Raw genomic sequence first — 13,386 nt, 5'->3', positions numbered from 1 at the left:
TGGGGGTGATATGGTCTTGGTATACTCCTGCGGAGAGTGGGTCAGTAAAAGGTTCAAAACAGGCCGCAACGGACATTTGCCATGTCTGATAGAATTCTGAGGCTTTGTTTGAGTGTGGCTGATTTTAATTATCCCAAACAAGGTCTCTGATGTTGAGGGGCCAGGGAAGGGAATGGAGCTTTTAAAAGCTGAGCTAAAGGGAAGAAGCAGTGCCTTAATGAAATGAGGAACTTCGTAGTTGTCAGGACCTTGACAAACATGAGTTACAGGAAAATATATGCTTAGTAAATCTGTTTTTCACACAGTAATGTCAGGGATTGGCATATAAAAGAGTTATATGTCTCCTGTGATATAGCAGTCATAGTGTCCCTACCACTGGGGCAGAAGACCTGGTCTTAAACTGTGAAAGGGAACTTTTTTTTTATTTTGGAAGAAATAGAATCTGAAAGAGCAAAGTTCCCCCTTTTGTTCTATACAGATAATTTGAAATTTGTGGGAACAGTAAAAAGGACTTCAAAATTCTCGAAAAAACTGATGTGAAAGATGATATTCGTATGAAATGAACCGTACATTTTTGACTTTCTGTATTCTGTCATACAGTTGGGATCCAATCAATAGCTTTAGCAGGAGGCCTGAGCGGTAAGTAGCGGCAATGTGGCTTGCCCAGAGATGGGTTATGGGCCATAAAAAGGTAAATAACTCAAAAAGACAGAATTTAGAGGACTATGTCACCCATCAACTTGAATCTGCACCAGCACTAAATCAGATCACAACTGATCTCTAGCTTAACTCCAGTTTCCTCCACTGGTTCTGCGATGCTAAGTACACTTGCCATTCGAAAAATCCACCAATCTGAGTTTTGAAATCTCCAACTGAACTAAGTTCAGAGACCTTTAGAACTAATCGTGATACGCACTTGGAAAACAAAATGTGTGGCCCCTAAAATTACACTCGGTGTAATTTAATTGGAAGCACTTTTGTCATAACCCATCCAGCATCTCTTTATTTGCCACAGTAAATTCTTTAATAATATTAAACCTATTGATTAGATCTGCCCTCAATGTTCTATATATCAGGGAATACAAGCCTAATTTATGCAAAATGTCCTCAGATTTAAACTGCTCAAACCCAGGATAATTCTGGTGAATCTGCACTGCAATGTCTCCAAAGCCAGTATATCCTTCCTGAAGCATAGTGCTCAGAAGTAAACACTATTGTCCTGATCGGGTCTAGCAAGAGCTATTTTAAAACAAAACGCATTATTCCCTTTTGTATTCCAGCTACGTTGAGATGAATGCCAATAGTGTTTCTAATTTATTGTTGAACCTCCCCAGTAGTTTTCAAGATGTACAGCATGAAAACAGAAAACTTGGCCCAACTCATCCATACTGACCAGATATCCCAAATTAATCTAGTCCTACTTGCCAGCTTTGTCCCATATCCCTCTAACCCCTTCCTATTCTTATACCCATCCAGATGCCTTTTAAATGTTGCAAATGTACCATCCTCCACCACTTCCTCTGGCAGCTCATTTTACACACGCATCACCATCTGCTTGAAAACTTTGCCCCTTAGGTCCCTTTCAAATCTTTCCCTTCTTACCTTAAACCTATGCACTTTGATTTTGGGCCCCCGCGGCCCTGGGGAAAAGACATTGTCTATTTACCCTATCCATGCCTCTCATGACTTCATGAGCCTCTATCAGGTCCCCTCTCAAAAGAAAACAGTTTTCCTGCTGATTTGCCGCTAGTCTGGGCTTTTTAGTCAGCAAAGGCGTCATCGAGTCAGACAGCATAGAAACAGGCACTTCACCCCATCATATTTTATGCTCACCAGCCAACACCAAACTGCGCTAATCCTACTTAGCTGCACTTGGCCCATAGCTTACTACGCCCTGGCATTTTATGTACTCATCCAAATTTTTTTTAGATGTTGCAATGGTACCTGCCTCCACCATCCTCAGAGTTTCTGAGTCATCTCTATGTGTGTAACCTCCCATTTTCTTCCTCCTGCAGACTCTCTAGTTCTTAGCATTTACAAATGCCAGCAATGTCCCTTCCTTCTTCTAATCATTTCTTGAGTCTTCCTGTGTTCCCTCACCACTTCACTTCTGCCACTAACTATCTGGTTTGGTCTGCTTTCTGGTATGGGAGCGATGTGGTCAGTAGAATGTTTCTGTCAAGGAGTCATCAGAATCTTAACAGCCAGGCCTCCATGTTCAGGATTCACTGTCCACTTTGGAACTAGTGAGCATCTTACTTTCTTAATATTAGGGACCATGTGCTGAAGTTTTATTCTCACTGTTTTGGGATATAGCAAGGCAGTATCATTACCCTTCACTGGTGGCACTGAAGTTCAACAACCTAGTGTGGGGCATGTAAACCAGAACAGGTAGCAACAGAATCCTTTCCCAAAAGATGTTGGTGAACTGGGATAACAAGATGTAGAGCTGGATGAACACAGCAGCCCAAACAACATCAGAGGAGCAGGAAGGCTGACGTTTCATGCCAAGACCCTTCTTCAGAAAATTCTTCAGATTTTCTGAAGAAGGGCCTAGGCCCGAAACGTCAGCTTTCCTGCTCCTCTGATGTTGCTTGGGCTGCTGTGTTCATCCAGCTCGACACCTTGTTATCTCAGATTCTCTAGCATCTGTAGTTCCTACTATCTCCGAAATGATGTTAGTGAATTACTTGGTTTTACTTTACAGAAATTAAATAGCATTTACAGCTCACCTTTTCTGATGCTATTCAACAATTTATTAAAGTCACTGAATTCAATTTTTCAATGTGCCAAATATGAGATTTGATCTCATGACATCAGCATTACTCGAGGTGATGGTGGAGGGGTGACACCTTTGATTCTAACTTGTAGTCTGGCTTTTGATAACAATCTGAAGAGATAATTGCATTGATGTAAAATTTGGCAGTGTTTATAAATTTCAAATTTGAGGGAGCACAACATAAGATGTGAGAAAAATTCAAAATCAAGAAATACAACCATATATAGATTGCACAGAAGGTGCTGGGGAAGAAAAATGATTTGTGGTTGAATATCTGTGAAACATTTCATGTAAGCTTACCTACAATTGGATAAACATTGGGCAGAACATCAAGACCTCCAGCAGGGTCTGGATGTGACCAGCTCTGCTTCCATCTGTGTTACAGCAAAGCAAAGCCAAGGCATCTCTGACAGTATTGCTTTAAATGACCAGAGAAGCTGAAAAACTAGAGGAAATGGACTGTCTCAAATTCCCTACTGCTGATCGACATCATACCAAGCTAATTTCACAATACAAGGGAATTTCTAAATAGGTCTTTTTAATTTCAGCAGATGGCCAATTATTTATTAGTGGCATTGACCTAATAACTGATGTTATATTTGAAGGCATTTATTTTGTTAAAGTAATCTTTACTAAAGTTATTCCTTTTGTGTACTTCTGTATGGTGGGATATTCTGCATTTGCTACAGCTGGACTCCTACACTTTTTTATCCTCATCCTCCAATGTGATATTTCCTGGTGGGAGGATTTGTGATCTGAAATCAGAGGAGAAGTGCTGGAAAAAAAGCCCCCACAGGGCATGCAGTATCTATGAGATAAAAACAAAAGAAAATGGATGGAATCTTGTGGTAACAATGAGGTTATCGGTGGCAGGATTGAAAATGCATGACACATTTGCTCAGGAATGTCTATGTGTGACCATTGCTGCAGTCAGCCAATTACCTGTGCATGAGTGAGAAACGTGGTGGAACAAGTAGGGGGGTTGGGCAGAAGGTCAATGCCTCAGCCATCACTTTATGGGGCCCCAGGGTCTGGAATGCTATTTAACGAGTCTGTGGCCCTCACCTGATGGAAGAACAGAGCTCCGAAAGCTTGTGATTTCAAACAAACTTGTTGGACCTTCACCTGGTATTGTGTGACTCCTGACTTTGTCCACACCAGTCCAACACTGTCACGTTCACACCTGAGCCTCTGGACAGGCAGTCATTCTCTGTAAGCTACGGGCATCGTCCTTGCAGTCTGAGGAGCATTTAGGAACTGAATCTGATGCGCTTCCCACAATCAACCCCTCCCTTCTTCCTCAACCCCTACCACATCTCTCCACCTGCCAGCTAGATCCTGGATCTGCTGGCATTTCCTTTCCACCTGGAGCTTTGAAATTGCTGCCACTTCCTTTCCATTTATTGGTTGTGATGTCCTGCTATGCGTGTAGAAAATGAGTGGCCCATGGTTTAATAGCACTGTGCCCCATGTTTTCCTTCTGATTATCTGGCCAAGCTGAGAGGTCCTGTTTTACTGGGCTGGCAGCAGGGTCCCCTCCCTCCAGCCTGACCAAGATGGCCTGGATGAAGATCGCTCTGTGGATCACTGCCCATAGCCAGAACCTGAATGTAGCACAGGAAGGCTTTAGGGAGTGGCTGTGCTCCACCAGGATGAATGGCACCATGTGGTCACTGCAAAACAACACTCTTAAGGATCAAACAGTATTGGTCTGTGAAAGCAGATGGCTGTCAGGCAGGACCTCGGGTTACAGACCCTACTATCCGATGGACCATGCAGAGTGAATACAAGGGAGCCACTTTATGCTTTGCGTGTTGAACCAATTGCAGGTCAGTGCTGGTCTCAAACACTTAATTTAAAAAAAAATCAGTAATGGGATGTGAGTATTGACAGCTACACCAGTATTTATTGCCCATGGCTAGTTACCTACAGGCTGGTTCCTGTGGTTCTGGAGTCACTTATAGGCCAGGCCACGGCAGATTTCCTTCCTTATAGGACCCCAGGTGGGTTTTTACAACAATTAGCAGTGGTTATATGATTACCATTAGACTAGCTTTTAAATTGTGTATATTATTGAAAATAGATTTAAAATTTCACCACTTGCCATGGTAGGATTTGATTTATTATTGTTACATGTACCTAGGTATAGTGAAAAGTTTTGTTTTGCATACGGTACAGGCAGATCATACCATACAAAGTGCATTAGGCTAATAGAACTCATCAAGGAATACAATGTTGCGGCTGCAGAGAAAGCGCACAATGATGCGAGATCAACATTAAATTTAAAATTTGAGAATTTAAAATTACACACCCTTTGGGATGGCACTAAACAATTATGTCTGCCACCAAGAGAAAACCACATCTGATTGGGGCAGAGTGAGTGTTCTAAGATTGCAGAAGGAATCCCAGCTATCAGAATTTTGATCCCATCTAAGGAGGAAGGTACAGAACTTGCCAGGGAGACTGGTGATAAAACCCATTCTGATGGCGAGACTGGAATTTCACAGCCATATCTGGGGCTGCACGGTGGCTCAGTGGTTAGCACTGCTGTCTCATAGCGCCAAGGACCTGGGTTCATTTCTAGCCTTGTGCAACTGTCTGTGTGCAGTTTGCATACTCTCCCCATGTCTGCATGGGTTTCCTCAAGATGCTCTGGTTTCCTCCCACAGTCCAAAGATGATTATGGGAGGTGGATTGGCCATGCTATAGTGCCCATGGATGTTTAGGTTTGGTGGGCCAGACATGGGGAAATTAGGGATAGGGGAATGGTCTGGGGGTGGGATGCTCTTCGGAAGGGCGGTGTGGGTTTGTTGGGCCAAATGGCCTGTTTCCACTATGTAGAGATTCTGTGATCTGTGATTCAGTGAAGACCTTAACACATAGATATACGTAGATGTAACATTGTTGAGGAAAGGGATTGTGTATAATTATTGGATAATTCTTTCTGTTCTGCACTGCAGGACCTTGAGGCATGTCCAAAGCTAAAACCTGGAAGCTACATTCCTTGAGAATCACCTCCCCCTTGAGCAGCCCTCTGAGGATAATGACTTTTAAGGCATTCCTCTGCTCATTTATCTCAGTGGGTGCATTCTCTAGATTAGGTTTGTGTTCATGGTCAGGCGAGAATATCGCAGCCAGCTGCTGGCTGTTGGTGGAGGGTGTGATAACCAAGGTGTTGTGGTTCGATATTAGCTCCGATAGGATATTACTAAGAGAATGCTGTATGGGGTAAGTGATCTAAATTAGCACAGGTTTGAACAGTAAATGTATGATAACAATGAGTCTCATGCCCATCGGGGGCTCCAAGTGGGGGCTGATCTGGAGAACTTGAGGGTCCTGGCACTAGTCACAATTGCAGTGTGACTGTGACTCTGTCCCTGATATTAATACCATTCTACGTACTTTCAGCATTTTCCCAAACAATACACTGGGCAGAAAAACATCATCCAGGTGGCTCCACATCGACTGCACAAAAGAAAGATTCCCACAGTCTGTCAAGGTTAAGCAATGTAAACAGACTCTGCTTGTGCTAGGCCAGGAATTTTCCACTTATTTCCATTGTCATGACCAATTAACTTTAATGATTGACTCATCATGAGCTGAAGGCAGTTTTTTTTGTGTCTACCACTACACAATGTCTCTGGGATTTGCTGGAGTCAAAGTTCATACACTGAATGTGTCCATAATAAAATGGATGTCAATACAGAGGCAGGCTTTCTCCAAGTGCTGAGACATGGAACGGCTGCCTCAGTGAGCCAGCTCCAGCAGAATATGCTGTGGCTTCCAGACTTACGCTTGGACCAGCATTCTACTGCTATAGCCAAGGGTCGGGGTGAGCAATGCCACTGTGTTCAGAGGGTGATCAGAGATTAAAACATATCTGACTGTAATTTTTATGCATTTCACTCAGCACTTTTGGAGTGTCCTTTCATTCTGCCAATTATGCTCATCATTGCCACCAACCACCCAAATGACCCTTCTCACATTTTATCTTCAGCATAATTGCATTAATAAGAAGACATTTAAAAACTTTAAAAACATTTAAACACATTCCAGGCATCCTCCATAACTTTTAATCTCTGCATGTTACCCCCCTCCCCAACATTCTGCATCACCCTTGACTCACCCAATATAGCCATTCCTGTCCTTTCTTTTAGCCTTGAATTTATCTCACATCCACTTACCTTTGCCATCAGCCGCTATAGGCCTCTTCTCCCCTCAGCCAATACCCATTACAATTCCCCACACCCACTTTGACCCTTCTTCCTTTTTGTACCGCATTGTTGATTTGATTCCATGAGACCATCTGATGTCCAATTGACAGCACCAACCCTGGCCAGCAACAGGACCAACACATCTCCGATACTTGGCCCTTCCCATTACCGATACATCCCAGCATGCTTGCTTTCTTTCACTGCCTTGGGCAACCTTCCTCCCTGCCTCAAATAGACTTCCTACCTCTTTGTTTGTCTCTGGCAGCCCTGCCATTGCTCACTAGGTTACAGTCTCCCTCTCTCCTACTCTCTTTGCAGAGCGAAACCCCCATTGTCTTTTGAATGCTACAATGCGATGTCTGTGATGTTGAACCATGCCTCCCAAAGAGGAAAAGCAGTGACTTCTCTTTGCAAGTCCAGCAAGTTGACTAGCTTACCAGTTTCTTGACACCTGTATGCAGACATGAACCTGAAAGCTCCAATTTCTTGTTTGCTAATAATTTGGAAGATTTTGGCAAAGTGTCTTTTTTCATAATTTGTTCATGAGATGTGGGCATCACTGATAGGGCCAGTGTTAATCATTCATCCCTAATTGCCCAGGAGAAGGTGGTGGTGAGCTGCCTTCTTGAATGCTGCAGTCTTTGGGTACCCTTGCTGATCTGTGAAATAGGTAGTTTCAGGATTTTGACTAACCGACAGTGATGGAATAGCAATATAGTTCCTAATCAGAATGGCAAGTGGCTTTGAGAAAATCATGCAGGTGGTAGTGCTCCCATGGATGTACTGCCCCTGTTCCTCCAGGTGGTTGTAGTCACAAGTTTAGAAGATGTTGGCAAAGGGGCGTAGATGAGTTCCTGCAATTACATCTTTGTACATAGAACACACTGTTGCCTCTGCATTGATGGTGAATGGAATGAGTGGTGAAAAGTATGACTGGAATATCAGTCAAGTGGCTATGCAGTCAACACATGACTATTCATCAGGGTTTCCCGGTACTTGTCATAGAAAGCACAATCTGCCTTCTAATACCATATAACTAAAGATTGTAATCTCATCCTGCCATCAGGAAGCTGGGTTTTTGCGCCTCCTGCAAAATTGAGCTTCCCCTTTTTCCAGGCTTCCAGCTCCTGAGAGCAGCTCAATAATTCTTCCCAAAGTTTCAGATCAATGAAATGTCAACCCTGCTTTCCTGACCTGCTGAGTAGCTTTCCAAGAGCAATATTTTGCTTTTGGGTTTGTGATCTGGCTTGGCTGAGACTTTCCATTGTAATGCTGCAGGCTCTTCCAATCTGGGGGCCTGTGCTTAAAAATTACTGCAGATCACCGAGATCTCAAATTTTTGTCTCAGCCATTTCACTGGTATCTAAACCATATCTCCACTTTGGGAGCAGAATGTGCTTTACTAATTTTTTTAGAATTAATGCATTGTTACTTCTTAAAGCTCAGTCTCACAACACAATTGTTCTTAGTTTGGGCAAGTCGTAAGTTATTTATTAATGAAGGTCTTCAGCAGATGCCTTTATAGGTCTATTAAACAAGATGGAGTTCATTAGACACATTGTCCCTGCTCTTTGAAAGCACTATCCATTTCATCCCAATACTTAGAGTTTTATTTGTTATTAGCTTTGTATTTCATTCCCATTGTCTAATATTTATTTAATTCTGTTTTGATATTTACATCACCTTTCAGGCAATGTACTTCAGATTATAACAAACCATCAAACAAAACCAAAAAAAATTTTATATTTGTCTCCTCTGAAGCTTTTGCTAAATATCTTAAGATTGTGTCTCCTAATTACTTGCTGAATAAAATTACGGTTCTGAGGCATCTATTGCTGAAGACTACATTAACCTTCACCCAGATGGATGATGTCAAAAGGATTAGAATGAGAAAAAGTAGAAAATCTGAGGTTCTCCAACAGGATAGACCTGATATCGAGATTCTCCTGATAGTCTCAGGCACAAAGTCTATATTTCTGTATGTAATTTGTCCCTGGCTACTATGATGCAGTAAAGTACAACTTGTTGAAGACAACACACTCTTCTCATTCGAACAATGGTGGCAGTAATCTACCCAGCCACATGCTATCAGTGGTTGGCATCACTTGCTTATACAATAATAATCAACAGTCCTGCAATGAAAACAGTTTCTTCTATGCCAACTTATCTCATCTCTCTATGTAACTAAAGTACTAAATACCCTGGTAACTTATGCTTATCAATCTTATTACTAGCCTCTAAAGAGGCAGAGCTAACTAGCTTCCTTGCTTTTATACTTTATAGTCTTTATTTGTAAAAGATCCCCTTTGCCCATTTTAGCAGTCCTTGAGGATGCTTTCTGGCAACAATGGGAACCCAAGGTGCAGAAAATTGTACAACAAAGTAGCGAACCAATAATTATTCTAGCCTCTTCATTAATGTCATGTGTGTGTCCATTTTGCAGCTGAGGTAAAATGATTCATGATATTTGGTGACAACAAGGAGGTTGCAACTGTATTGACTATCTGCAGGACTGCCCCTCAATTTTTTCTTGGCATTGTCTTTGAAAAATTACAATCAATAGGTGCAAGGAGACTTGTGTTTAGCTAGAATACTGGTACAGACGTAAAATAAAATAAAGAATCACAGATGCTGGAAATCTGAAACAAAAACAGAACTGTTTCTGGAGAAACTCAGCAACTCTGACAGCATCTGTGGAGAGAAAGCAGAGTTAATATTTTGAGTCCATTGGCCCTTATGACTTAAAACATTAACTTTCCTTTCTCTCCAATGGTAGGCTGGATGGTCCATTTCTGTTTTTTTAATTTTTGGAAGAGATGTTGGTGTCAGTGAATAAGTAAGTATTTATTTCCCATTCCCTGATTGCCTTAGTAATGTGATACCTTCTTGAACCCCTGAAGTTCATGGGATGTCGGTACACTCATGTTATTAGGAAAGAGGCGATGTTGTTCCAAGTTAGGATGGTGTGAGCCTTGGAGGGAGATCTGTAGTTGGTGGAGCTATCATTTTTCTGCTGCCTTTGTCCTTCTAGGTAGTAGAGATTGTGGGTTTGGAAGCTGCAACCAAAGGATCTAGGTCGTGGTAGCTGTGGATCGTTACGTAATAACTAATGACAATGTAGCAAGTAGAAGGACCACCTCTTGGGACTGCTCCTAGACTATTTGAAATCAACAGCATGTAAATTCAAGATATTTAGGATTAGTGGGCAAAGAATCTCAAGCTTTTAAACTATCTTATTTTGAGCTCTCGCACGCCTCAATAAATGCAGAATGGGATTAATGTCATAAACCCAGTTCACTGCAAATTGTCAAATCTGCTGAGAACTGTAAAGGACTTATTGCTTAATTGACAGAAAGTCAACAATTATTACTTGAAACAATGGCTAGGTTTTATTTTGTTCAATAACGTTCACTTTGGAAAATGCTTGTAGCATTTCCGAACTAATCAGCACTCTGGTGAAGATAAGTACAAATGCTGGTACAACATCATTGAATCTTTTTCTTCAAAAATTATAACATTTCCACTTCTTTATGAACAAATGTCTCACTCACTATTCAACTTTCAATCAGAATTTCCCTTCCATTAAATTCCGACAAATAATTAAAAAGGCACTTTTGTTTCCTATTTCTATGATTAAAAGTTTTATTGGAATGTAGCTGTTACACTATCTAGAACTTGGCCACTCACGTCATGATTCCTTTGACCTGAAAACAATGCTTGTACCCATAAATATAGTCAAGCGTAAATTCACAAATTACCGCCTTCACTCCCTTTCTTCACAATTGTTACAGTGGTCCGTGATATTTTTGCATTTTTTTCATGCCTGTCCAGACACTAACCCAAAGGTAATGAAGACGTATCTTCCAGTACCCACATGTATCCCACCAGACTTTTTCTGAGGTGGTGGTATTCCACCTCTGAGCCAGAAGGCCTGTGATCAAGTCTCACCAACTACAGAAGGGATCCACGAACAGAATGATTGGAAAATATCTTTAAGAAAATGGCCAACAATGATCAGCCCCATGGTGGGATTCAAACCCACATTCTCAGAGTATTTTGTTCTGGATTGCTAAACCAGTAACATTACCACTACACCGCTACCATAATCTACTTATTTGAAATCAAAACACCATAATACACAGGAGCAGTATTAGACCATTCGACCCATCAAGTCTGTTCCACCATTCAATCATGCCGATACATTTCTCAGAAAAGAAAGGTGTGTTCAAACCAGCAGCAAAACTGCATTACTTTACATACAAAGTGACTTCATGTTTCTACAAAAAGAACAAACAGTTGGTTCGCGTATTTACAAGCACTCAGAAAGAAAAGAGATACTACTTCAATAAATACAAACCTCATTATTAGAAAAACACTCAGTACATCACTTGTAGAGCTAATAGTAAATATCCTGGATCTGAAATCCTGGCAAGGGTTTCTTCTGGTTTCTTGCCAAAACGTCCGTGGATGTTCAGCCCCAACCTGGGGAAACGGCTTAAACAACCGTGTTGGTGCAGTCTACCATCCGGCAAAAGACCAGAGGAATTCGCCACCATAGGATTTCAGGGGCTCAGAGACGCCCTAGAATGACTTTTGTAAGTGTTAGGAAGAAGTTAGGATTCCAGTGGATGCCTTTGTTGAAATGACCAAGCATTTCTTTGAATTTGTAGTCTGACAATGTTCATATTCAATCAGCAGCTAGTCCCATCAGTGGAGCTCATCAGTCATCATGTTTTTCTGGAGGCACTACCTGAAGAATGATCTGGGCTGTTGTGGTCATTAAATCTGCAACATAACACAACAGAGTGTGAATGCATTATCCATTGATAATTAATTCCATTAGGAGTAAAAAGAAATGAAAACATGGGTACTGTAAATCTTAAATAAAAATATATTTTCCTTTCATCAATATTGTTGAAATTTATATGTTAACATTGCTGTTCTGAAATTTATAAAATGAATTGTACAACAGTTATATATTTTTAAGAAGCTTTGACAAAATTATTCTATATATCTGTTATATTGTGTTTTACATCTAACAACCTACTGATACCTAAACGTGGCTGACTACCAAACAGTATTCTTCAAATTTTCACTAACAGTCACTCAGTAAGTTCAACAGAAATCAATTGCTCTGTTTCTGTTAGGCGCATTAGATCTCAGAATCAGAATGTAACCACACAGTGCAGTGCTTTGCAATTTCCTTCTAGAAGTGGAAATGGCTCTCGGATCAGGAATGACAAAGATAAAATAAAAAAATTGATCCCTTCACACAGACTTACTTCCATCTCTCGCAGACTTGCCATTTTTGCCAAATTAATGCATGTTATCACAGATGAGCTCCCAAAGGTATTGGCAATTTAAAGTAATCTGATTTGAATTACTTGGAGTAATTCACAAATGTCGGAATTTTAGTTCAATTCATATGTTTGCACACACTTATTTCCATGTATTCTGTTGTCATAATTATAAGGAACGGTGAGCGAGGAAAATATTGTGTTTCTATTTTTATAGCATCTTACTGAATCGCTCAATTTCTTGGAATATATGTTTAACAACGCAGCTTGCTTCTATCAATCCATCCAATTTCTCTGCCTAGGTGTTGATCTGTGAAATTCTTGTTAACTTACTGAATCCAATGTGTGTTAAAGTCTCTGGGGTGTGAGGGACTTAAGTGTGATGATTATTTTGTTTCCTCCTTCTATTTGAATCATTAATCCATTCAGAACCTCTTCAGTACAACTCTTGACTTTACTATCCCTACATTGAAAAATATAACACCGGTTCTGTACATTCTGAAACGTCTGAGGTGGTATGAAATTCTTGCAACCTTCATTTCGTATTTAGTTTTCAGTTTGAATCTTTCAAAAGCACCCCAACAGTTGTTCTCACAGGTATAAGGAGACCAATATCATGTTTACCCTCTCAGTGCAGCTAACAAAGTTTCTCACTGTTTTAAAAAAAAAGCTGTTGAGAATGCTGGAGAAATCTGAATGCTGGAGCTCTGAAATAAAAGCAGAAAATACTGCAAATACTGAGCACTCGGGAAATACTGAGGCCTGGCAGATTCTGAGCAGAGAGCAACAGATTTAATTGACGGAAATGTTTTGAATTTGCTGGTGGTGAGCTTGTGAAACAGGAAGACTGGGTAGTAGAATACCTGAAGCCACCACCTCAAACATTTCTTAACATCTGAGTGAATGGTATTGTTATGGACCAGATCAAACTCCCTTCAAACATATCAAGAAGGTAGCCTAAACATTGATGTTTATCTTATTTGAAAGCAAGTGTAGAGTGTTGTGCTTCATATGTAATTCGATTTGTCGGGCCACTCGGCTTTAAGATGAACACCCTTTATTCTTAATGTACAGTTGAAGCAGAAATGAAAGAAAG

At 40.8% G+C, this 13,386-nt stretch overlaps 1 protein-coding gene across 1 annotated transcript in view; it reads right to left on the bottom strand.

The window, feature by feature from the left end:
- Nucleotides 1-10,380: 10,380 nt before the first annotated feature.
- The window catches only part of slc7a11 (solute carrier family 7 member 11), a 176,065-nt gene continuing 173,059 nt past the window's right edge, over nt 10,381-13,386 (bottom strand). Inside the window, exon 12 of the mRNA XM_048545417.2 lies at nt 10,381-11,778. Within this exon, the coding sequence (XP_048401374.1) occupies nt 11,714-11,778 (65 nt within the window). The 3' untranslated portion in view covers nt 10,381-11,713. The remainder of the gene's footprint in view (nt 11,779-13,386) is intronic.

This window comes from Stegostoma tigrinum, chromosome 1 (assembly GCF_030684315.1).
Source record: "Stegostoma tigrinum isolate sSteTig4 chromosome 1, sSteTig4.hap1, whole genome shotgun sequence".
NCBI classification, from domain to species: domain Eukaryota; kingdom Metazoa; phylum Chordata; class Chondrichthyes; order Orectolobiformes; family Stegostomatidae; genus Stegostoma; species Stegostoma tigrinum.
This window is presented reverse-complemented; position numbering and strand designations above follow the sequence as displayed.